General features: G+C 34.4%; 1 protein-coding gene and 1 non-coding gene across 6 annotated transcripts; one reads left to right on the forward strand and one right to left on the reverse strand.

Annotated features, from left to right (window-relative positions):
• Positions 1-3,003: 3,003 nt before the first annotated feature.
• Positions 3,004-3,076, forward strand: Trnav-aac (transfer RNA valine (anticodon AAC)). Its single transcript has one exon. It is a non-coding gene; the product is annotated as a tRNA-Val (tRNA).
• A 1,525-nt stretch (positions 3,077-4,601) lies between these two features.
• On the reverse strand, positions 4,602-25,903 carry LOC123540322 (transcription factor GATA-4-like). Of its 5 annotated transcripts, none has more exons than XM_045325242.2 (7): positions 25,741-25,899; positions 18,208-19,113; positions 11,443-11,615; positions 10,836-10,940; positions 7,695-7,820; positions 7,095-7,239; positions 4,602-6,917 (listed from the first exon to the last, which is right to left on the reverse strand). In XM_045325242.2, exons 2-7 carry the CDS (start codon positions 18,995-18,997, stop codon positions 6,565-6,567), a joined length of 1,692 nt encoding a protein of 563 aa, XP_045181177.2. In that variant the 5' UTR covers positions 18,998-19,113; positions 25,741-25,899; the 3' UTR covers positions 4,602-6,564. The 5 variants fall into 5 exon arrangements, with proteins under 5 accessions (XP_045181177.2, XP_045181180.2, XP_045181178.2 ...); XM_045325245.2 differs by lacking the exon at positions 25,741-25,899 and adding an exon at positions 25,480-25,623; XM_045325243.2 differs by lacking the exon at positions 25,741-25,899 and adding an exon at positions 24,995-25,467.
• Between the last annotated feature and the right edge of the window lie 1,110 nt (positions 25,904-27,013).

Below are 27,013 nucleotides of genomic sequence, written 5' to 3' on the forward strand. Positions count from 1 at the left end.
AGTATGCGAAAATCTTTTTTTAACTCGGAACACATTAGTGTTGAACCGGAACATAATGTTAACTACAGCGGAAGCTTACCCGAGAGACCCGTTCATCATAAATTTGTTTATTTGAATGATTCCTGTTTTTTTTCTGGAAAAGCCTAAACTGTTTTTGAATCGTGTAATCGTGCTTTGGAACGAAATCGAATGACTTTTTCTGTTCGCTAAAGATGAAGGCAACAGATGCCGAGAATTGCAGCATGTTCGCAGATAAAATCAGATGTTTCCATGGCCTTTCTCACTACCCCGTATAACTGGCAGGGTCCTACCAGCGTTCCGTATGTGACCCCTAAATCTGGATCCCTGATATCCCACAATACACCTGTCTTCATGGCATTCCAAAGCCCAGGTGTGCAGTGATAAGAATTTTTCGTGTGAGGTAGAACCAAACAAAATTTCCAGGATTCTTTATCCGGATTTTATCAAACCCGATTTTTTAAGAATGACAACAACGCCTCTGATGTTTGGAAATTGTATTTGTTTGTATACTTTCCATCTTTAATATTCGCGGAAGATCCACGTGGTCCTTCCAGACATTTCTGCGAACACGTCGGTCTGCCGCAGGCTGCCAACTGGGTAGTGTCTTTGCTTAATATATTTCGACCACAGGCGAGCCGAAAAAACAACCAAAGGCGAGGTATAAACGACCACAGATGAGGCTAAAATCGGCAACAGGCAAGGTCAAATGTCACAGGCAAGGCCAAAAACGACCGCAGGCGAGGCTATAAACGGTCACAGGTGAGGCTAAAATCGGCAACAAGCAAGGCCAAATGTCACAGGCGAGGCCAAAAGCGACCGCAGGCGATGCTATAAACGACCGCAGGGGAGGCTATTAACAGCAACAGGCAAGGCCAAAGGCCACAGGTGAGGCCAAAAACGACCGCAGGTTTAAAACGGCGACAGGCAAGGCCAAAGGTCACATTTGAGGCTATGAATGACCACAGGCAAGGTTAAAAACGACGACAGGCGAGGCTTAATCGGCCGTAAACGATGTGAGGGTAAAACTGATACAGCAGAGGGTGACCATTTACACTCAATAACCGTAACGTCTTGCCTTGTCCATCCTTGTATCTTTTAATGCAGAAAGGTTATATTGCATTCACATGTCTATAAATATGCAATAAGTTAAATGTAAAACACTATTTCTTAAGAATCTTTGATTAAAATATTTAAGCTGAATGTCGTAGTGTCAGCAGATGGAAACAATTTGTTAGGAAACAATAGCTCTTTCTAAAATGTGGTGATGAGTTCCTCGGCGTAAACTAGTATTTCTTGTGAGTTGAAAGGATGGCCTTTCTCTGGGTTTCAAAATAGATAAAGTGACAGTTATGGGGTAAACTGCACCACGTAGACACTTTGTCAGTATCAACCTAATGGCAATAAAACAGTAGATCCATATCAAACTGCAGCATAGCAATTACACAAAATGACAGAAGACGAACACTAAACTCACATTTACAAAATAATAAATAACCTCCGGCGGGATTCGAACCCGCAATCCACGGCTTAGGAGGCCGATGCCTTATACATTAGGCCACGGGGGCGATAGATTTTATACGCTGCCCGTTTGCTAGATATTGCTTTAAATCCAGGAAAGAAACCCGTGTTACATGATGTAAAATGGCTAGTTGTCTTTGAAACGTCATGAAGTCTTTCCTGTTTACGGACGTTGCTGCTATAAGAAATAGTTCTAAAAAGAAAGCCGTTCGATTGATTTTTTTTATTATCATTTCTTGATATCGGTATGCAAGAAAAAGATTCTGTCACTGGTAATAGGTGCAGATGGGAATATCCGGCTCTCGGGTAACTGTTTAGGTGGTAACTCGGCTGGAGCCTCGTTACCGCCAAAACAGTTACACTCGAGTCCGGAAACTCCCATCTGCACCTACAACCAGTGAAAGAATCTTATAATCTCCATTTCTTCACCGTTGCCCTGGACGGACGGACAGACGGACGGACAAAGTGTGCTCACCAAAAAAAACAGTTGAAATTACTCAAACACTTGCAGCGATTATGATAGCTTCTATATAATTTAAAAGTAATGATTACGATTATGATGAAGATCATAATGATGATGATGATGATGATGTCGACTATAATAACAAAGTCGACGTGATTTATCATTTTGATGATGATTATGGTGATATGAGTGCTCCATTTTTATTGTTTTGATAGATCTTCACAAATTTGGGCAGAAACTTCCTTTCATTGAGTTATCTCAAGTTGTTTTTTTTATTTATCCCTCTTGTCTGCAGTTTAGAGCCGCTGTATTTATTCAAGGTCAAGGTAAGGTGAGCGACTCAATGTCATCATGACTCTCTAGTTTAAGACGATATTGGTTCCTAATATAATTATTCTCATTTGTTTAACTCAGCGCGACAAAAATAACACACAAATCATTTATGAGCCGCGCCATGAGAAAACCAACATAGTGGCTTTGCGACCAGCATGGATCCAGACCAGCCTGCGCTTCCGCGCAGTCTGGTCGGGATCCATGCTGTTCGCTTTTAAAGCCTACTGCATTTAGTGACACCGTTAGCGAACAGCATGGATCCTGACCAGACTGCGCGGATGCGCAGGCTGGTCTGGATCCATGCTGGTCGCAAAGCCACTATGTGGATTTTCTCATGGCGCGGCTCTAATGTCTTTTTATATGCGCTAGATTATAAGTACTACCAGTTAACAATTGGTGTATATACGTATCTAACGCATTGGATCTGACTTCCAAAATACGTTGTGTCTAACGCACTTTGGTGTTGGCCGAGTTTTGATACAACAAATTTCAGTAGGCTCCTGCTGTGAATGGTAAATTATTTTCACGCAGAATGGTTACAGTTTCATAGCTAAATATGGTTTTAAAATATCGTCGTGACTGCAAAAATATTTGTTTTTGTTTGACAAAACAACTGAGGTTATCAGTGGCAAGTTCAAATTATATTTGTCACACTCAGAAAGCAAGATGTTTCCGTGGTGTAGTGGTTATCACATCCGCTTAACACGCGGAAGGTCCTGAGTTCAATCCTCAGCGGAAACAAACTTTTTTTTCTTCCTAAATTCTGAATGAGTTATTTTAAAGTACATAGAGTAATTGTTATATCTTTCCAAAACCAGAGAAACATAACGTCTTCGCTTTCAATCATACAGAAGAAAATTTTAAAACTTTAATAATATTCACTAAAATACCATTTTCCCTTACAGTATGGTGACTAACGGATTATACATGTAAATGATATATGTAAATATTATCTTAAGCATATTGTGGATTATCACAATGTCAGATTAAGACAGTAGGTAAATGTTACTATAATCTCCGGTATTAAGTGTTTCGTAATAGCATTATCACATCAAAGCTATTTGTTTGGTCCGTAACTACACCGAGAGAAAGCTATCCTGCTGGCTTCCGGTTGGAGGTTGTGCCCAAAATAGTTTGCATGTCTCCTATGTTAAAGCTGGCTAGTCGCCATTTATGATCGAATTTGTGCCAGGGTGACTTAAAACCGAGGGACGTTCTCTTGCGCCAAAAGACAAAATGAATTCTTTAACGAAAAAAATTAACTTCGCAGTTTTATCCAAATTAATCAAAATCTGCGAAAATATCCTTTGAAAGCATAAAACGCAACCAAGCAACATTATAGCAGACTTGGTATAATTGAACCTGTTAAAAAGAGGTAATGAAATGTGCAACACACATTTTATGAAAGACATGATTGAGCCGCACCATGAGAAAACCAACATAGTGCGTATGCGATTAGCATGGATCCAGACCAGCCTGCGCATCCGCGGAGTCTGGTCAGGATTCATGGTGTTCGCTTTCAAAGCCTACTGCAATTAGAGAAACTGTCAGCGAACAGCATGGATCCTGACCAGACTGCGCGGATGCGCAGGCTGGTCTGGATCCATGCTGATCGCAAACGCACTATGTTGGTTTTCTCATGGCGCGGCTCATATACTTTCATAAAGCTCATGTAAAGCATAATTTCGCCGTTCTAAGCCATGCACATTCACCTGTAGAGGGGTACTCCGTGTTATTATCAGGCAATGTTAGTAAACGCTGATTATTAAAGATACACTGTGCTTATCTTTTACGAAAATATAATATCATTAGATATTGACAAAAAAATAAAAATACACCTAAAATGAAATCAGCTTCGCTAAAAATGTAAACTATGAGTATGTACAACTGCAAACAAATGTTAATGTCATATCAAGTAATAGCCAATTAATTTTGTTTTGAAAAAACCTTCCAATATTTTAGCGGCATTTCATATTTGTATTGTGTGTAATATTTTAAACCTAACTCCCATACGGTATTACTTATACTCACAAATATGTTTTGTTTTTTGTTTTTTTACATAGATATTGTGTGCTATTCGTTATATTTTCAAACACGAAACATAAGCATGCTATATCTTTAAGTATGAATCTGAGTAGAAGTATCTACATTTTACAGGCAAAGAAAGGACTATTGGGATATAATGATGAACTCGGCCTAAAACTTGAATAAAATTCAAAGGTATAATGTTGAACATGGCCTTAAAAAGAAAAACCAAACACAGATATATAGCAAACATATTTATTTAACTCACCAGTTTGTTTAAGGAACAATTTAAAATATCATTTAAATAATGCTATCAACACATACGATTATACAGCAATATATACTAAACATTGGATTCATTAAATATCAGCATATTTCCAAACCCATCACTTCATTAAAACAATATAAAAATAATCTATGACGTAACTACTTTCATTCACTATTTCATATGTCCCTAGTAGCAACTGACTGTTCTATACATCTGACCAGAGGAAAGGGAGTTAAAAGTATAAGAAAAATATATATTTTCGTAAAAACTGATATGTTCACAGATGTATACAATGTATATCAAAACTTGTACATTGCTAAATTGTTACAGCAAAAGGAAAGCAATGCTTTTGGAAGCAACTCTATTATATTTTTTCAATTTCCTAAATATTAATATATATTTTAAAACGGCTTAATTTTTCATATGTCACAACAAAAGAAATAATATTTCATCTCTTAAAAATCATTGGCATGTTTTTTTTAATCTCTGGTGCAAGTAAAGAGTTACGTTATTAACAATATTTAAAGGTAATTTTTGTCACGTGTTATTAATCGCGAAAATAAGTGATTTTTGTTATATGTACTATATATAATATGTACCTTTTTTTCTTCAATTATCTTTCCGGAAGCTTACATACCTAACACTTGACACTGCAATAAACCTTGAAATAATTATCAATAACAAACATCTTCCTCGTAATCAGTTGACTTTTCTTGGAAAATATTCTTTTTTCCTTGTTTATTATAAATATAAATGTCATAATCTAACCCGCTCTCCCCACGCCATTACCCTCTCGGACAAATGAAAAAATATTATACAAAAATGACTACTTAAACTAAATTATTTACTACATGTACTACTTTTTTGCGAGCATTATCTGTAACCGTTTGAGGTACTTTGGTTGAAAAAATAGTTCGGATGAAAAATGAATGATTATGAGTCAATAATGAATTGAAAACCAAAAAAAAACTTTTGCTGATGGACAAACTACAGTCCCGTTCTTTATTTCAATTTCACCTTTCAGGAGAATATCTACTGTAAAGTGGACATATTTCTTTCTAAGGTAATAGTATACACATATTGAATGGCTTGCCGGTTAACAGTCAAAATTATTTGCCTTGTCACAGTGTATTTAAGCAAATTCGTTGCAAAGTTATTTAGTATAAGATGGTGAAAGTATTCTTCTTTAATAAAATTTGAAAAATGGTAAAGTCATTAAAAATAAGCGCTAGATATTGGTACAAAAAAGCTTAAAGAATGTTGTTTTTCTCCAATGTTGATTTTCTCCATTATTACAAAAGCGTTGAAATAATTTATTCACTTCTGCATGTAATATTTTGGTTACTTGTCTTGCAAAAATCATGTTTCATGTATCAGTAAGTTTGTTCCACTGTTCATTTTCACAGTGCCCAGATTTTATTGATTTTCGACAGGGAAAATATTTTCACCAAAATGTGTGAACGAGACGCTTTAAGTCAAAAGCCACGAGAAATGATGAATAAGAACATCCATAGTTTCTCAGTAACAGAGCAAATGGTATAAGACAAAGGTATAATGCAAAGATTTGGAATTAATTTAAAACACTCATGCATCATTAATCCAAACATTTTACGCTGATTCCTTTAAAAAGAAAAGCACATACTATCTATATAATTAAATCAAATAGGAATGAATTCGCATCACATTTTATGTCGTAATTTATGTCAATTATCAGTGATAAGTACCGGAGAATAGCACCAGTGTTTGACCCACTCTGCGGTCAATAATTTCACTCAAGGCACACATCTGTTCCAAAATCAGTCTTATATTTTTCACTCGTGAAAATCGTGCACTATGATTTTTATCACCACCCGCGTTATTCACATTCAAGCTAACGTTGCAAGCCTTTCTATACATAGTACAGGATATGTTTCACAAATTCAAAGAAGTGTAATTTTTAGCTTGCACCAACGCTGACTGTACCTAAAGCAGCGGTGGTTTCGTTTGAGGTTATTCCCATAGAACTAACGCTATGTGAGTACGGCTGCTCCTGTTCGAGACCTGAGTGATGTTTTCCGGGAGAGGGCGTGTTGTACTGCGCATGCCCACTCAAATTTTCAGGACTTTCAACTTTGATACCGGAGTCCGACCTTTGACCTGTTGAATGATACGATGCGATGGAAGCATGTGGAAGCATCATGTTGGAGATTCCGCCATTATTCATAGGCGGAAGTGACGTCAGGCTATACGGACTTGGGCTCTGCTCAGTATTGTTGTTGTTATTTGATGGTGAGTCGCTGGGTTTTATATCTGAAATATAAAAGTGCTAAGAGATTATAACATCAGCATGCTCTTCATTTCATATACGTCATATTAAGTAAACATTTCACTCGTTTGCAAAGCAACAACCTTCAGTAGATCTACATGTATTAATGTTTTATATTTCTCAAAATGTAAATTTAAAAATTAAAATAAAATTAAAAATACCTTCGGAGTGGTCAGTTTTAATCGAGGAACCGGAACCAGAATTATTTGGTGTACTGGCTCCACTCTTAGATTTGTTGGAAAGACTTTTTGGCTTCCGCTTCCGGGTCTGGATACCGTCCTTCTTCATAGCCAAGGGACGGTTGACCTGCATACAAAAAATCGGATTGTGAACATTATAACTGTACAATACCTAAAATTCTCTAAAATGTTTTCCTCCACACTCACACTCTTTTTAAACACAATCGTTGTAGGCCTACATGTAATCTAAACAATACAAAATACTTAGTGTACGCTGCTTGACCAATAGTTTTCTACGAAAACTTATATATTTACAGCATTTCGACTAATCAAATAATATTTTCATATGTGTTTTCTGTAACCAATTATGCAAGTACTTTATGCCTAAACAGGTTTGAAATTTTCGTAAGATCACTGAGTGAAATCTCGTTAACCTCGTGGTAGCTAACGAGATTTAGTTCATTAAAGAAGATACTTCAAATAAGCTTGGTAAGGGTGATACGTGATTTCATAAGAAAACGGCCAGCTTCGTATTTGTTTATACTAATGACAGAAATATGACATTTATTTTCGGATACCTACCCCGTGTAGTTTATAGTACAGTCCACATGCGTTACATACGGGTTCTCCCTCACTGTTCCGACGCCATAACGTCGTCGTCGTTGTGTGGCAGTTGGCACAAGACAGGCCTACACGACGGCTTGCCGACTGAAAAAAAATTCACAGGTGAACATAGGAACAGAGAAACCAGTAGTTTTAGATGTCAAAGACATATTTTACGTTCTACATGGCTGAATGTAATGATATCAAGAAGCTGTTGTAGTACTGAAATAACTACCGTAAGAAAATAATTGCAGGAGAGCTTCCAATATATTTATATTTGCGATCTAAAAAAGAACAGAAGTTACGGGGTTTTCTTCTGGATTCATTGTTCGAGTACTGAGCATATTCAATATGAATGAACACAAAAATATTCAGGAATTATTTTCGTGGATAAAAGAGTCTCATGTATGAGGAATTTGTAGTCATTGACCTATCGATTATTGGAACTCCTTGTCACTTTCCCTGTGTTTCTTTCACCATTTACGCATGCCAAGATAACATTATCCTAGAAACGGATGTTTCAACACTCAAACTAAAAGCGTTCTCAACAGCGCCGCCTGGCGATGGCTTACCGCGTGTAACAGTGAAAACACGTCACTCATCTTTGATATCTAGGTTTGATACCACTAAATTTGTTGAAAGATGGACAAGAGTAAAAGCAAACTCGTGTTCCGTACAGAAAACAAACAGAAGTGAGATCTCAGACAGTAATCCATGCGTTTTGTTACTAATAGTTTCTAATGCTGCCATCTGGACCTAGCACTTTACAGGAAAATGCAATCAAAACAAAGGGATTTGATTATTAAGCAGGTAACAGGACAATGGGCTATCATTTTAATGCGTCACACATCAAACTACTTGAAAACTTTACGTCACAGATGGCTACGTATGGAGGGTACGGGAGACAAAAATCCATAATTTACAGTTTTCATTCCGCTGATATATACAGAATATCAAACGGTTAACTTCATTGAGATTTATTGGTTTCTCTTTCAATTTAAGATGATGCTCTTATCACTGCCGGCGCCGAGTGACGATTTTCGGCTCCTGTGATCGAAGCGATAATCGCAGCATCTAAACCGGAAGGTTTACTGTAAAGCATTCTGTATGTCGTAACAGATGACAGAATTCTGATATCAATCGGACTCGCCGTAATTTGTGAATGAAACGGTATTTCCAAGGTAGATGATGGAAAATAAAAGTTTGAGAATATGTTCCAATGCTTTTAATGAGTCAGTTTTAAACTGAAATTCACATAACCGCGAAACGTATAAAAATAAAAAGATACTGATTTTTGGATAACACAAGGACCGGACAGAGAAGGTATTTTCCATAGATTTTATTTTCTCCTGAGTGCATTTAAAAAAAAGACTTTAAAACAGCTTATTTCTTTTCATATAAACAAAACAACAGTACCAGTCTACTTCTTACTGCTTAATTAGCAAAAAAAACTGAAGTTGTATTCAAATATAACATGGAAACAAAATGAGGGGATAAACTATTCAGAGATAAAACACAGAAACATATTTATATCAGTCAAATAGTTTGAAATCAAGATTTTTGGATATATAGAATGTAGATAAGCCAACTCCAGACTCTTACAAACCCATAATGTTTCAAGCTGATGGGCTTATCAGTTAGAGATAAGGTCTGCCAGAACCCGCCAAAAATAACTCGGAAATGAAGCTAAATTGGCCTAAACATTAAAACTTGTGAATAAACATTCTATGTACAAGGTAGCTAGAATTTGAGAATTAATTTAAAGGAGTTCTAACGATTGATAAAGAATCAAGGTGTTTGCAGGAAAAGTAGAAAGCTTATGAAGGCGCCATGGGCGGCCATTTTGATTCATTACGGCTTGATAGGATCTCGATTGAACTTTTACGGCTGTTTATAAATTACAACCTATCTGTAATTTAATGGAAGGATAAATAAATTATGTTGAATCATCTAGGTTAAGCAATCTCAAATGTTTGAAACGGACGTCAGACTTCAGCGAAACGTTTTTAACGGTATATTTTATGATAAACCCTTACACAAAATAAAACGTTCTGGATAATTGACTTGGCGGAAGTGACGTCATGTTATATGGAAAATATGCTTACATTTTAAGGGGCGTTGCACTAAGTTCATAAGAGTAAACTATATTCCGAAATGCAATTTAAAAATATGTGTAAAAGCTATCAAAATACAAGATATTTTACCGCTCATTAAACATAAACGTAAATGACATACAGTCTTACGACTTTAATATCTGATGTACGTTACTATTTCTATTAAGAGTCACGTTCTTTGTGGAAAAAAATATCATCATAAAGGTCACTAATTCAAGTCTTTAAAACGACTTTTTTAAGATCTTATTTACGTACCTTTATAGTAAATCAATTTTTCCTACACACACTTATGATGAAAGTTCTGTCATAAGCTGACGAAAAACAAAGAAATTACGGGTCTGAACAATTCCTAATGAAATGCCAGTCAGTGGTGGTCTGCCACCCTAAAAAGACGCATATTTACTGTATTCCGCACATTAAACCCCTTCTTTCAGTTTCGATCACCTCCGGAATATAATCATGAACACCGTCTCATTCCATACAGAATTGAGAGGTAATTAAAGCATCCGCTCTACATAAAATGGGAACATTTTTTTTTAATTTTTTAACTTATTTCTACATCACGGAAGCTCATTTTTTTGGACTGTAAAAGTGACCATATTCCATCAACCATCGTTATTTGCAAATCAAAAGGGTAAGTAACTTTGACAACACAATGACGTATTGTCAAAAAAATATAACCCTACAGAAAAATGTTTCACAAAATATTTCAGGCGTTGAAACTGAAATGTAAATAAAGAACAATTACTCTATCCACATAAGGTACATAAAGTAATTATAAGTTACTAACCAAATTACACTTTGGATCTTGTGACCGAGCCTTGAACTAGACTTTGCGCTTACAGGATCGATAACCGATTAATAATTTCTTCGTCAAAGATTGTACCAAAATTTATATAAAAAGGGCAAAATCATGAGCACTGCCTAACCAAAGTTATCTCCCATATTGTTTTGCAAATGGCGAATATAAAGTTGAGAAAAGTGCTTCTAAATATAGATGACCTACTTTTGATCTTGCGCCTGTAATAAATCCCGTGTTCATGTCACGCCAAGGATTCAGGGACTGCCCGTATGGGTCCGTTTGATAGGGGAGCATCTCACCGAACTCGCCCTAAAATACGAAAAGAAAATCAGTCAGTAAGAGTTGACTAACGTGAATTTTGGAATTTTGTCTTGAAAAAGTCGTGCAATTTTAATACATACATAGTAAATTCTAACAGCAAGCTTAAAAATTAAAATTTTCTTAGAAGGCAAACTAGAATTTATTTTCTAGCAGCGAACTTATTTACAACTACTGTGCATTACATGTGCTATTGTGTATATGTTATTTTTGTGCTGGTGAAATAAATAGTTATAACTCTAGTAAATCCAAATACAATCCAAATACGTGCAGAGAGAGAGTGCGAGCAAATTTTTAAAGTGCTGGTGATGATATGGGTGTGACATGAACACGTGATTTGCTGGAAATGGGCAGCCAGGAAGAACTCCAGGCATTTTCCGTTTTCTTTTTCATCTTGAGATGCGGCATCACAGCCACGGAAAATGCCGAGTATAAGAAAATGTATTTCAGCTTTGTTAATTTAAATTTATACATGCAAAAATAAATTTCTTACCAGTCGTCTCTGTGGTTTGATCAAAGGGCGATTCATTCCGTTCATTTTGTGGTAAAGGCCACATGCGTTACAGAGGTAATGTCCGGTACCGTCACGGCGCCAAAGAGGAGTGGAGATAGCCCCGCAGTTGACACATTCTCTTCCCTCAAGATCGGTAAAATATTCCTGACCATCTATAATAGAAAAATGCTAATACTGAGTTTCGAAGGAATAATTAAACTTACTGGTTTAACTGAACACATTTTCAATATATAACGTAGTCTTGCGACAAGCCGCCATGCTAAAAATTGCCATTTTACAAAACGACATTTTATTTCAAAAATGTCTAAAAAATTCTTTCCATATGTTGTAAAGCTGGTGATACCTTGATGCTGAGGAAATATTTTGACTTTAAATGGATGCTAATACCTCTCATATTCATTTCGCAACAAATAGAAGTAATTTATAAAATCGAGATGTCTTTCTTAACATAATTATCCACAATAAAGTTTGGGGGCATTCTTGGAGCGTATCGTTTTCATCCAACAAAATAGTGACATAGATTTATGCAGATATTTGCATTTCAACAAGTCTCTGCGGGTATTAGAAAGAGCAAAGGAATTTTTTGCACTCTTTCTGTCAAACAAGTCATATCTTTTCTTTGAATATTATCTACATAGTGTTAGTCCTCGTCAAATCAAACGCCTTTGAATGATTGGCTCAGACTTATTGACATCACGCTCCCCGGGACTACTTTTTCAATCGGACATGCGATCTACATGGTATTAACAGCACGTGCTAAAACAGTAGGCAGCCATCTTGAATAAGTGATATACATCGTAAAATTATAGGTTATCGGTATTTTATTCACACCATCAAAATTTGTTTATTTACTTCAATTAATTGATACAATACTGCAATGGAACTTTGTTAGGTACTAAATTCTGCAGTTCTTGCGATACTCACGCCAAACCTATTCTTACGGCAAACCGCACCAGTTGATCCGCAAAATTATGACAATCTTGATCAGTATTTAGATGCAAAAGTGCATAAAATTGATGATAAGATATATTTTAAGTGTTAAACCAGTAGTTATGATAAAATCGACAGAAGATGATTTATTTGAATGCACGTTGTTACCACGCGTAATACTACATTAGCTCCACGCAGAGCCACGCGCGTAATGCCGCCATTTTATACCAATTAAGTGGGACTGCGTTTTAGCTTTAATTTATTTTATTTTACAGAAAACCGTTATTTTATCTATCTTAAAACGTATCGGTATGAGATAAAATATTTTTGCTGATAAAATTTGATAAAGAATTATTAGTAAGATAAGGCAATGTGTAAAATCCTCGAATAACTTGAATTTACCATTACGTTAGATTGTTCTAACGGACTTTTTATGATGTTGGAATATTTAAATTTGATAAGAAAAAAGATTTTTGCGATAAGTAAATCTAATGTGCATTTAATATTATTTTTGTTTCTATAATGGCGACATACAAATTGCAGACGCACGAACGGGGCAGCGTCAGGTTTAAGCACTAAATTCAAAGAAAAAAACAGGAAGTGTATATGGAAAAATCACAATGAACTAGAATACCATTTAAAAGTACTAGTCGAATTTGGGATATTTAAATGATATTAAAATAACAGTTACAAATGTTAGGGTTAAAAAAGCAACTGAAATGAAAACGCTGATTTCAGATGTGTTAATGTGAGTAAATTCAGTTTTCAGTAGTAGTGTTACATATGCACCGCCAGAAATGACCCCTTTCGAAATAAATAATTTTCTTATTATATTAAGTTTTTAGTATATAAAACTTTCAGAGCGAACTTTAAAGGGGGGAAGCCTTTTACATTCGTGTGTTTTTGTCCTCGACATTTTAAACAGCCTTTGTTTATATTCAGTAAATCATTTTGAATTAACCTGTGGGTCTTTTATACGATTTACGGAGCGATTTTCAAGAGTTTTATTTGTTAAATGAACGTGTAAGTGGTTTTGAGAATGGAAGGTCAAAAAGTTTTACAATATATTTGTAAACAAGGCATGATTTTTCCGTTTGAATTGGCAAACACACATTCAAAAGAGATATATTATAATAAATGACTGAAAATTAAAGATGAAATTCCTTTACAGTTCAAAATTCATTTCCGATGAGTAAACTAAAAAGGTGTCAAGACAGAAATAACCCAGGTTTTCGGTTCATAATAAATACTTCCATGAACAGTTGTTTAAAGAGATTCTAAAACGTCAACTTTTACTCTTGTTTTAATTACTGCCGAATACTTTTCAGTGGTATCGTTGTCGTCCTGTTGTTTACAAGTAGCCAACACGTCTAGGGAGTTAGGAGTGATGTGTTTACAGTACGGATTATGACATTTTCTACGTCAAACAAAAAGTCGGCAATGGATTATTGAGCTTTCATGTTATGTCAGTCTATGTCACTTCCATCATTTACTCCAATTTTTTATATTTCAAGAAAATGAGTCATTTCTTTTTAGCACACGCCATTTCTGCTACATGTATTTATATTTTAAATAATTCTTTTAAATTATAATATACTTTCAAAACAAACATATTAAGACAATCAGTGGACAAATGTGTTAGATTTTCTCTAGATTTGTATTCAATTTTTGACAAAAGATTTGCAGAAAAGTACACTTTGCCAACTCAAAAAAAATTAGTCATCAAATTTGGATGATATAAAGTATTACTTCAACAACTCTTCTAGTCTTCTATGGCGTTCTTTACATTGTTTTATAGCTAAGATATTATTAAAGGGTCAAGACCAAATAAATCTTGTAAACCTCTTAAAATTGGATTCTTTATTTGCACTTCTAAATCCATGGCACCCTTGTATCTCATCGATAAATTCCAAACAGCGCCGAAATTCGGTTCTGTTCTCGTGTGGAGACACGAGATTTACAATGCAAAGGAAATGAATCGGGTGGGGTTTATGTGTATTCCGAAATGGTTTTTATAAACGAAAAATAAACGAAATACCTGAATTGCCATCCCGCTACCCTAGTATGCTGATAAGAGCAGGAATTTGGGATTACTTTGGGCAAGGGCCGCATTTAAAGGTGTAAAAATCGATACTAGGCAAAGACATCCCATTTGTGTTTACATTGAGAGAAATATTTAATATGTGGTAATATATTACAAACTGGGATTTTATCAGCTATAAAGATATATTTGTAATAAAGAGGATTTCTTTTATCAGAAAATTACCAGCAGAATGAGCTTAAGATGGGTATTGTAAAAAGCCTATGGTTAATCATTTAGCACAAAAGCACGGGTACATTATAGATTTTAAATTAGGGCTCTTCACTGAAAAAGATTGTTAAAGTATCTAGATTACAAGAGTGCAATTGATAATGCACGTTGATAAAAGAAGATAAAAAAGCAAATTGTAAACAGTGATTTGACAATGAATTGCCATAGAGTAAATACTTATGGAAAACATTATATGATAAGGGTAATTCTATACTGGGGTGATAGTTGATCAATCTAAATATTGCAATTTCAAAACTGACAGAAAGAAAAGTGAAAAAGACAGACTATCAACATTTATCTGCAGCCAATTTGGAACCCGAGGCATGTTTGGCGGCTTCAGTGCTTTTTTTTAGGGTTACTATGTTGTTGTTGTTTTGGGTGTCATTTTTTTTTTTGCTAATTCAAATGACAGTTATTTTTTATCATTTTTTTTAATTTCATTTTTTTTTTAAATTTCAATCTTTGTATAATTGCACATCCGATTTTGTTACTTATTCTTAAAGATTAAACACCACACTTAACATCTAGGACTCATTTTTTAACTAATTTAAACAAGAACGTTTTTCTTCTCGAATCATACATGGCCCATAATGTTTTTTATTTTCATGTACTTTTTGACATTCGCTGCCCTTTGAGTAACAGTATTAAAGTTAAACCATTCTAAGTGATCGAGGTGTGGACCGCAACCTTGTGAAATTTATTCTTTTTTTCTTCTTTTTTTTTTGTAAAATAAAGTTGTCTAACTCCTCATATTTGAATTTTTAACTCAAGTTTGACGAAAGCTATATGATTTCAGCCGACTGATTATATGAAAGCTTTATGATTTCGAGTCAGTTTCCTGGTTAAACCCAAAACTACTATCGTAACAAAATGTTTGATAAACCCAGGACCTCTGGGTTGAGCGACCAACACTTAAACCTCACCACTTTAAGTAAAGATGTCTTACTTCTCATTATTAGTCTACTAACAAATTCAAATTTAGATTTCACATGAAATTTCTTATAGTGCAGTAAAGATGGTTTGTCCTTGTAAATCGTTTGGTGTATTACTTCTTCGTTTAGACAAACACTTATCTGTGGAGTGGTATCGGAAGGGACTAAAGGAAGTTCCGAAACTACACGACAGCAACAGGAACTACCTTCCGCCGTCCAAACTTTTTAGGCTATATCTAATATTAAATTTCGCAATCAAATTTTTCCTCTGTACGCTGTGACGCTATCCCCATCCCACTAAACCCCCGATATGACCTTGCCAAACGGCAGAATACCTACTGAAAAAAAGGAAGCCGAAGAGCGCGTCCATGAAAATAGTGCGAGCTGTAGAAAAGAAGAGTATTTTCTATTATTACATGTAAACGGGCCTCTGTAAGTAATTTATTTCTACATTATAAAAAAAAAAGACAAAGCAATGGAATGAAAACTCGTAGAATAAAAACTAGGGTAACGAATGTACCCTCAAGTCAAAAAGAACATCAGGAGTGTATGATAAGCCAAAACAGGCTTTCATTTGATGAAATACACACTACAGTCCGTGTTTATATGTCGTTATTTTCCTTGTTAATTAACAATTTATTACATTGCATTCGCTCGCTGTCCATTATCGGCAGCCATTTTGATCATTATCTTTTCTCAGACGCTTGATTTATGACGTAAAGGCGCGTGCCATCTAGACAACTAGTGGCACGTGCGATAGAAAATGAAAGAAATCAGAAAGAAGCAAATTCGACTGCATTAATTATTTTTAAAACATAGTACATATTTCTTGTTAGCTGCCAGCTGAAATGCATGATGGCCTTCAATGTTTACATACTCTTTAAAATTCACTGAGAGCTCTAAATATAAAAAATAAAAAGCTTTTAGAATAGATGATTTTATCGTTATTTAATGATACACATTTTTTTCAATTAATATACCCGTGCCACATACAGTTGTTCAATGCTGATATATAAAATATATTTTAAACAGCAATGAAAGTATCAAAAATGCTGCATGTTTTTCATCAAATTTTGATAAGAATCGGCTCGTATAAATTATCAAATACTTCTCCCATAGTGCATCATTATTTTCATGTGAAACTGACAGTGCGGCGATGTGCTATTCTCGGAATTTTATGCCATGCGCCGCAGACCGTCAAGCCGAACATAACTGTCATAGTTAAGATGTAAAACAAAACGTTTGCTGTTCACATATGCAGTTCCATTAATTGCAGGTACATAATATGCATTATTTCAATTTTATTAAAGGGAGGTAAACAGTTTTGGCATGAAATAGATCCCTCTTGAATTTCTACAATTTTATGCAATCAATTAAACGAAAAAGAAAGAAGTAAGTTTACTCAGAAGTGCTATTCTATGAAAGCCGTTATTTTAGAATTCATATGTTTTATCTTACTTAGCTAACGATAGGAAAGACAAAATTAAAAAATTGAAAGTGTCATTTTTTTCTCAATAGCAGTTTAGAAAGTTAATCTGGGATACGTAAGTCAGATTAGCAAAATCATGAAAATGATGACTTAATTAAAATGATGCTGATTTGAGTTTATATTTGTATGAAGCGTGCGTGTAAAACGTTTCTATAAGAATCAGAGGGATTTGAATTATTTGACTTGATGCTCCCCATGAAACTATAAAAGATTTGAAATTATTTCCTTTTGATTATAATTCAATCTATGATTTGTCCTGCACAAGTAACGTTCTATTTTGCAAAAGTCACACGATTTATTTTATTGAAAATTCTTGGTTTATATCAACATCGTTTTACAATTTCTTTAAATTTTATGTTAAAAACAAATGAAACAGCTGTCCAAATATGAGTCGCGCCAAGAGAAAACCAACATAGTGCATTTGCGACCAGCACGGATCCAGACCAGCCTGCGCATCCGCGCAGTCTGGTCAGGATCCGTGCAGTTCGCTTTCAAAGCCTATTGCAATTAGAGAAAACGTTAGCGAACAGCATGGATCCTGACCAGACTGCGCGGATGCGTAGGCTGGTCTGGATCCATGCTGGTCGCAAATGCACTATGTTGGTTTTCTCATGGCGCGGCTCATTTATGTAATGCATAATTACACGGTTAGGAAAGCTTTACTTTTAATACTGTATACGAACTCATAGGAGAAATAAAGGGAGATAATAAAAACTAAATGATTCGGTGAAACTTTCTATGTTACCTTTGACAACATATTTGAGAGAACTATTATTGGAAACAGGATTTAACAAGAAATTACTATATGTTTTGTTCATAACAAAAATGTGGCATCCACATTATAATCAAAGGCATTATGAGCCTTTCAGTTTAAAACGAGGTCCAAACGTAGTTCGCTTGGCCAAACTATTACAGTCACGTTTCAAAAAAAAAACAACTTCCGACCGGTGATAAAGTAGCAAGTAAGAAAGTGCAAACAATTGTTTAAAAAACGGAAAAAATAGAGGTAATGACTTCTAAATATTTTGCTGTAATTTCTAAAGCATGAAAACGAAAGAACGAAAAATCAAAATTTCACTGACCAGGTCCTGTTTGCCGGAGACCCTGCTGTAGCGCCATCTGAAAGTTCCACGATGTAATCTCCGGTGTTCCCATGTAAGTTGGGTAAGGGCTAATACCGCTAGACCGAGCTAACGGAGTTGCAAAGCCACTATCGGCTCGTGCCGTCGGAGTGGAAATAGGTGAACTTGGTGAAGGCGCAAATGCAAATCTCGGACTCACAGAGGAATGTGGGTTAGCGGCACTGTATGTTGTGTCAGTGTTCATTGGCCACATAGCCGGCGAGTTAGAGCTAGGTACCCCCTGTGTAGCGCCATTTGTCATATAATGCATCGGGGGCAACACGGCACGTGTTGTGGGCACATAAACGGGGTTCACTCCCGAGTGCATTGATGATATAGCACCGGCTGCGGCCCCTGTAGTGTCATATGTTGGGGCAGACCCTGCCATTGGCATTGCGTGCATTGAGTTCTGAAACATGTCTTTATTGTCGCTATTAGCCGAAGCACTTGTTATATCCGAATTAATATCAACTTTTACACCTTTTTCAATATCTTGTCCGTCCGAGTCAATATTTTGCTTCTCTAAGCCTAATTCAGGTCCCTCTAAGTTTTTGAAGAAAACTTCAACGTCCTCCCCTTGCAACAGCGATCGGTTATCTTGGAATTTCAAGCCAGGCTGCATCGCCCGACTCGGGCTTTTAGAAAAATCAGTTTTCTTTGTTTCGGATTTTAATGAATGAAATTCTTCATGAGTTTTTAATGGTGATAGTACTGATGTGTTGTTCTGCCAGCTAATATCCGATAAGGCCATTAAGCTCCATTCAGAAGTTTAGCTAACCTTCACAAATGAAGCCGTTAATGTAGAGCCAGTTTAATTCGAATCTAACTTTTGCAGAACTTCCTTTACTTCTTGAATTGCTGTTGAATCTGCAAGAGAAAAAATAAAAAGTTTTATCAACACTATCAAGAAAATACAAGAACCATGCAATAATATTATCATTATGAATTTATTTAATGATAAATTATCCGAATAATTTGAAGTGGAAAAAACCGAAACAGCAATCGCAGTAATCTACACCTAAAATAAAATTATCAGAAATAATCACACTCCAATTACACTTAGAGACTTGTAGCCATCACAATTATCATATGACAAAATGTTTATTATCATTATCCTTTTATTATCGAGTATTGGGTTATTATCTCGGGATATCTCGTGGTATCTCGTGTAATCGAACGTGAACAAGGTTCGTGTCAAATAGGCGGTACTATCCGCGTGATATAATAAGTTCCCGGATATCGTACAAATAAAATGTTGTGAAAAAAATATTATGTGAATAGTCAGCACTTATAAATAACATCCGTAAAACATGTAAAATATGTACGAAATCTTCACAGATGGGGTATTTTGAAATACTTTTCTACAATACTGATACTTGTTTAACATGGAATGAATACTTCCGGTTTGCATACTGACTTTAAATAAAACCTATCCCTAAAAGTCCGATGAAATTATAAACGTATAATACAATTTACACTGAAATCGTAACACATCTATTGCAAAATAACTTCCTTTTCTAAAGTTAAAGAAAACTACATAAACCGACAGGATTAGGATTATTTCTATCTTTTCAACCAATGCAGATCTTGTTCAGCATACACATCCGTGCAGTCTGATCAAGATCTGCTTTGTTCGCTTTTCAGTCAGTATCTTTTAGGTAATCACCCATTTTAACAGTTAATGGTACTGTCCAAATTGAAAGATGGACAAGTTAATTATAGAAATTCAGCTGGGTAAGAGTTAAAATTTCGGTTTAAAGAAGATGGTGCTACATACTCCGTTAAACAAAATAATTATATGAATGTTTAACAATATTTGCTAACATACCCATTTTCAGCCAAATGATTTACCACTTTACAATCACTTACAATTGTATCTTTTTCTAAAAACAAAAACAAAACAATACAATAGTTCAGGGATACTGTGTGAAATTTTGAGGTTTTTTTTTTAAGTTTCCCAAAATATCCGCATGCGTTGACGTTCATATACATACGTGTATAGCTTGTAAAGGAAATCCCAAAAGGAATTTCAGAATTAAAGGGACTGGCCTCCAGATCGTTCGACAACAAAAAAAAATATTTGTTTAGATATCTTGAAATAAATGCTATATTTCTTAACAAGGCTTTATAACAATTACTGACAAACTAAATGTTACAGGAAACACATGAGAATTTACTGTTTTTACTACTTTTTACGACGAAAATCGCTTTTACTCCAGGTAAACTGTCTCAATTATAAACTTTGAAGTCATAATTCGCTACTTCCGCTATAGTGCTATTGGTTACGACGAGGGAAACTGTCTTTCATTGCCGGGGGTCGATTCCCGACGCGGTCATCTTTTCTTCTTTTTTTTCTTCTTGATTTGGAATTTTTGAAATATTTTAAAAACAAAAATTCATATTCTAATGTTCATAATATGCCCAAACTTCAATTTGAAAGAAAAATTATTTTTTAGGCAAATCTGGAGGTCGGTGCCTTTAAGTACAAACGCAAAAGTATGAAATAATTAAATCGTATATGATTTTGTTTCTAAGATTTCTAAAACGTTATTTCAATAACTTTTAATTTTACGAAGAATTTACCGAGGTCTCGCAATTAAACAAGAAACTAGCCTATTATAAATCATTCCACGGGCAATTTTCTTCTATATAAAAAAAGAAGTCACGATATTGTGGAAAATAACAAGATACACAAAAAACAGAAAACCTTTTTGACACATTTTTATTGCCATTTGTCAGCTACATGTTAGATTAAAAGCTTTCTGAAATAATTATGTATCATTTCTCTAAAATACACGTTTTTTACATTTTATTTTAGAAGGAATTTTATCATGCACCAATCATTATTTTTTTATCTCGTGTTTCCCACTTTATTATGATCTATTGCACATGCAACCAACAACTGCAACAGTATCATATAAATGATAAATGAGTTTTAAGAAATGGTTCAACAAAATATCATATTTATTCAAGCTTTATTAGCACGGTGCTCATTTTTTTACGCAGCATCCAAAACGTTTCCAAGAAAACACGCTATTATCAGATTCAAACAGGGCACTATTCGTTTAATAAAAAAATATAAATAAATTATATATTTTCTGTAATTCTAACTTATTCATAACTGTGTGATTTAGATATACATCGCAATAGTTTTCTGATGATAGATTAGGAAATTCCGTCAAAGTATTTCAAAATGATTTCCGAACAGGGAGAAAAAAAAACAACAACAACAATTTACGCGGAGTAAAACAATCCAACTTTTTCTCGGCAAAGTTTTTGGTTGTTCTCATTAAATTAATTTAATTTTTCTTTTATTATTTTATATCTATTCAGATTGATACTGTCAATATCTATTTCAAATTGTTAAGTAGGTATATTCAATGAATGAGTTTCAACAAAGCATTATGTTTAAGAAAATGTCGAAATGCTAAACACTGCTGTTAAGGTGAATTCTGCCCCCTTCTGTAACCTTTTGCAACTGTTACATTATTTGATATGTACAAAACGTATTCATTCTTTCAGCTGCGTTACATTAAAAGGGGGGACAGCGTTTTCGTCGAGACACGATTTTTATTTTAATACATGGTCTATCATTTCACTTCTAGGTCACGTGGACCTAAAAATTATTACCTTTATATTTACATAAAATGAACAATTTCACAGAACTGCTACACATAGCTAGACACATTTCTGAGAACAAAGCCCTAACGCATTTAAAATAATTATCCTTAAACTGACAAAGGATGAAGAGAAAAGAAGGGCTCTTTTATTTTACTAATAAATATTTAAACGGTCCTAAAATTAATATTAGTGCAAGCTGAATACATTTTAGGCGTCTGTTTTGAATGAATATTCGAAAAATATAAATTTATTATATCTTTACAAATGACAAAATCCGTATCTTACAGAGCACATTTAGACATATGCTGATGCTCGTTCTAATTATTTGCGAATATGATTTCTTCGGAATGTTTTGGAACTTGTCTATTAGCTATCATTTGTATGGACTAATTGCAGACGACACTATCGAAAACTTTCACGAAGCGCAGGTGAAATGATCGAGTTATCAATTTTCACAATATCATTTGTATGAATTTTAATCATTATGACATCATCATATCATTCTTGTTGCACGAAAAGTCCGAGAAATTCATTTACACCTGTGATAATTCATTAACAATTATCATGCCGGCAGATGCCGTCTGCTTCTATGCGTGTCTGCGATTAATCGTGAAATATTCCCATGAAGTCCACACTGTCAGAATTTCAGTCGGTCATTTCTTTCCGCACGAGTACACACTTTTTTCCATATCTTTAGATATTTTAAAAAAGTTACAGCGGAATCTTGTTTCAGTTGCCATTTTTTCGCGAAAGAACTGCTTTCTACAATCAAAATATGAATTTGAGAACGTAATTTTACAAGCCGCTTTAATCAAAAGAACCTGGATCAAAATGTTGTGTATTAGTAACAGGCACTGTATACCAATCACCACGTTTTGACAAAAAGACATTTGATTTTGTTTTTTTTTTCATCATCAGTATATTTTTAGATCCTGCGTGAACATTCTAATTTCAGGTACCTATTCTTCTTGTATACAAAAGTTCTTTCATTATCATCATTTATGTACATTCTGCAACTAAGAAGATTTTTGGATTAAATCGCCATCACTCTATCCCCTCAAATCTATGTAATCCCCAATAAGACGTTGAATTAGGGGCCATAAACGAAGCCAATAACCCATATTTTTGATTTAGGAAGGTTTTCGGCTGATAAGGGGTTTAAAGCCGTATTATTAGAAACGGGCACTGTTGAGTAACAGCCTTATTTCGGTTGCTATGCAAACAGTTTAAATAAATTGAGTTAATTACATGTTCTTCGGTTTAATTGTGTAAACAAAAATTTCGTCTGAAAGTCAAAACGCCCCGTGAAGCAGCAAAATGCCGGAAACGCGTCCAAGAAATGTTACAAAAAAGTGTATGCATGCTGAACAATATACATATTTTTTAAAAGTCTGGTGAAAATTCATTCATTCATAAATGAACTTGTATTAACATGAAAATCGTGAAACATATTTATATAAATATTTTTAATGTACTGTTTTATATTCAAAATAAGTGAAAATCGTTGAATTTTATTCTAATTTCAAGTGAAAATTCTTAAATCATTACGTTTTATCATATTTTATTGCTTCAAATTTCGACGCAAATTCACAATTCATACGGTGGAAAGGCAAGCTTGTTTCAACAAATTAGCACGAATGAATAAACTAATATAAAAGCAAAAGGGTCGGGTCACAATTCGTTGTTTTGGTCCCAAACTAATTCTCAACATATTTTCTGAAAACCTGGTCAATATGGCACTACATTTTGAAAAAAAACAACAAATTTTAAAAACATTTTCACGGTGATTAACATTTTTATCAAAACTTGTTTGTGATTAACACGCACATATGAGCTTTGTACAAATGTGATTTTTATAAATCTAAGTATGTGGAAAAAATCCTGATTTTTGGGGTATTAAATATGACGGAAACATTCTTTACGACAGACTTTAATTCAGTTTTCTATTTTGGCCGCTACGTACGATATATACACTGCGGGTCAACATTACAAAATATTTAAATGATAATTAATTACGCATCTGAATCCCTACTTCTATTAGTTACGAAAGTATTTTACAAACATTTATTTAACTTGTTTTTCTAAAATCCAGTTCGTACAATAAACAGGCTGGTTAAAACGCAGACTTTTTCTTCTTTTGATACGATTATATTAACATTTGATGGTTTTAGACCACTTTGCACCCTGGAAATGAATAGTACATCCGACACGAATGGCCTTATAAATATTAATTAGCGTCGTGTGTATTCTATATATTCTTGAGTTTCTATAAGTTTCTACCTTTTGTTTATTAAGCCATTATGCATCGGCCATAAACGCTAGCGCAGATATTACTTTATTCGTTGTCAAGTAAGCGTTTATTAATATTTGAAAATTTAAGTGAGGTCTAAAGTCAACAAACGGGTCGTAAAGTCGGCTGACAGCCGGGAATTATAAATGTCAAGCTGAGGAATTTTCGCCGGACATACTCCGTAAGAAGGGCTTATAAAATTTTAGAGGCGATGGAAAATTATTACAGGTGCTGAAAAACGTATTAATGCGCGTTTTCTTTAAAAGAATGTGCATACACGTTTCTTTTCAAACTAGCCCAGTTAACCGTCTATTTTCTAACAAATAAAACATTACTTTTGGTTGTTTTATTTTTTTTTTTTTCGTTTTTTCCTGTTAATCCCTTTTAAAATCGAGATAAAAACTGCATTTGATCTAACAAATATTTGACGGTCACACTATTGAAGAATTCAAAATATATGCTTAACGGTTTCATCTATAATTAAAGACAGAAACTTCCAAAAAAAACACCAGCCGAATAGCAGTATCACAGTTGTGGTAGGAAGAAATAATAAATAGATATTTTAGCATATGTACCAAAACGTGAAATATTCCTGACTAAATTCCACGCTTTCTAAAAATTTATGACTTAGATAATGAAAAACTTTAAACATATGAAATGTGTTTTTCTCTCGAAAATTCTGTCAAACATGTGATTCTGTGTAAATTTCGGACATTTCCGCTGTTTTTATAGAATTTTTGTTGTACAAAACGATAATACATACAAAGCACCTCCTCCCAAAGGTGTTTTAACAGAAAAATAGTTAGTAACATGGTATGCATATCATACTTGACTTACCGACAAGAAATTACCATCACTAAAATGAAAATCAGCTCCATCAAATTTATTAATTGTAATTGTGCTTTTAACTTTCAAATTCATACTTGAAGTCCATTCTATGGATTAAAAGTAGCTAACAACTTTAATGTACCTATGCACGTGTATGTTACATTTCAAAGTATTGCAATATTATTGATACACATATATTCTTTATATCATTCGTACATTTTGAGGTGCCATATTGCTTGTCATAACTCACGTTTGATTAATGAATTAAATGAAGCAGGAACATTTGACCACTTGACCAGTGGTCGTTAAAGCACAGCACGCGACACGTGCGGCGTCATTTCTTAATGAACTTCATTAAGTTTCAATCAAGCGCGTGGTAATGAACGCTAAACGAGAACTTATCTATTAAACATCATTAAATCCATTTCAACTTCAAGATAATAAAAATCCAGACACCGAATATTATTTCCAATGAGTTCAAATCACAGACTTACATGTTAATGAAATTTTATTTCATGTCACAGGCGTAATCTGCGAGCCGACAGTGCCATTATCACGGGTATCGCGAAATATCATTACATATCAGCCGTAATCGCCGGATTTTCGCCTCCAGTATCATAAAACAGAATTCAGCACGATAAAGACATGATAAAAACAGAACAGTAAAACGATGAAGAAGAATTAAAATACAGATCTTTTAACAATTAGGATGCCTAGATATTAAAGATTGGAATTGATATAAAAAGATTACGTACCTTCTCTTTGGAATTGATTGCCGTTTTCTTGCCTCTTTCGTTGACTAGCAATAACAAACCTTTATCAAACTCTAGCTTTAAGGGTCACTTGAAAACCAAAAACATTGATTTGATATCCCCAATGCGAAACCTTCGTATCAGAGTTTTAACTTGTATCAGTGATAATAAAAACTTATGTTTACCTGTAGCCGCCATTGTATGTGACGTCATTAAATTGGGCGGAGTTTCACTTGCGCAGAAATTATAAATTAGTGTCGCGATAACGGCGTTTTTTTCGAACGTATTGCCAGATTGAAGGTTTCACAATTTAGATTTCACGTCATTTTATACTGAAACATGATGCCGTGGCACTAACGGCTTCATTTTTCGTTCAAAAATACGCGAAAAGATTTACTGTTTTCTCCGTGAACCGCAGTAAAATCACGTGGATATGTCTGTCACCGGTAATCAAACAATTAAAGCACGGCCCATGAAACTGCCCATTTATAGATAAGGGTACCGTGATTTATAATGCTAGTTTTGTATACACTTTTATTGGATTTGAATAATTCCCACATAGTATAGACAAAGATATGTTCTGTTCTATATCATAGAGTTTAATTGCAAAACAAAAGAACTGTATTATCTTAAGGATGTCTACCTCCATTAGTGCGGCTGGACTGACATTAGGCAAAAAAGGAGAGCTATTCTATCAATAATATCCGAGTAATATTAAACAATAATATACTCATAATGTTCCTTTAAGCAGAAAGAAACAAAAGTTGTGTTACAACAAACGTGCCGGGAAGAAATCTACGTATAAATATTAAGTATTAGATCATCACGGAGGCTTTCTTTAACGATTTTTAACAGTTCACTAATTGCACTATGACTAAACCAGGTTTTAACTTATATTTTTTTGTTCTTGTTGTTTTTTTTGGTTTTCTTTTTTTGTCATTTCTCCGAAATTTCAAATTACATCCACTTATAACTGGTCGGTGAATGTCGTGCTGTAGAACCATAATTCAAGAAATACTCCAAGTTTTTTTTAATGTCCCCAGAATATATTCAACTAATGCGTCGCCGGAATAAACAAAGTCATCCCTAAAACACATTATATTCACAAAATACTAAAACATTTATTGTTTTCTATGATAGAATAACGTTATTTTTGTTGTTGCTTTGCATTCAGGACACATTACATAACAGTGATATGACTGATATAGGAATTGTAAAATAAGAATATTTTTTCAAGTTTTCAGGCATCTGAGCCAGAATATGACGTTAGCGTTTG

Source organism: Mercenaria mercenaria, chromosome 16 (genome assembly GCF_021730395.1).
Source record: "Mercenaria mercenaria strain notata chromosome 16, MADL_Memer_1, whole genome shotgun sequence".
Classification (NCBI taxonomy): Eukaryota; Metazoa; Mollusca; class Bivalvia; order Venerida; family Veneridae; genus Mercenaria; species Mercenaria mercenaria.

Excerpts from the sequence above, each read along its gene's own strand:
- LOC123540322 (XM_045325242.2), bottom strand. The coding sequence starts at position 18,997 with ATGGCCTTATCGGATATTAGCTGGCAGAACAACACATCAGTACTATCA. Across the intron at positions 7,821-10,835 it reads TTACAGGCGCAAGATCAAAA|TCGGCAAGCCGTCGTGTAGG; the intron begins GTAGGTCATCTA and ends ATTTTTTTTCAG. Across the intron at positions 7,240-7,694 it reads TGTACTATAAACTACACGGG|GTCAACCGTCCCTTGGCTAT; the intron begins GTAGGTATCCGA and ends TTTTGTATGCAG.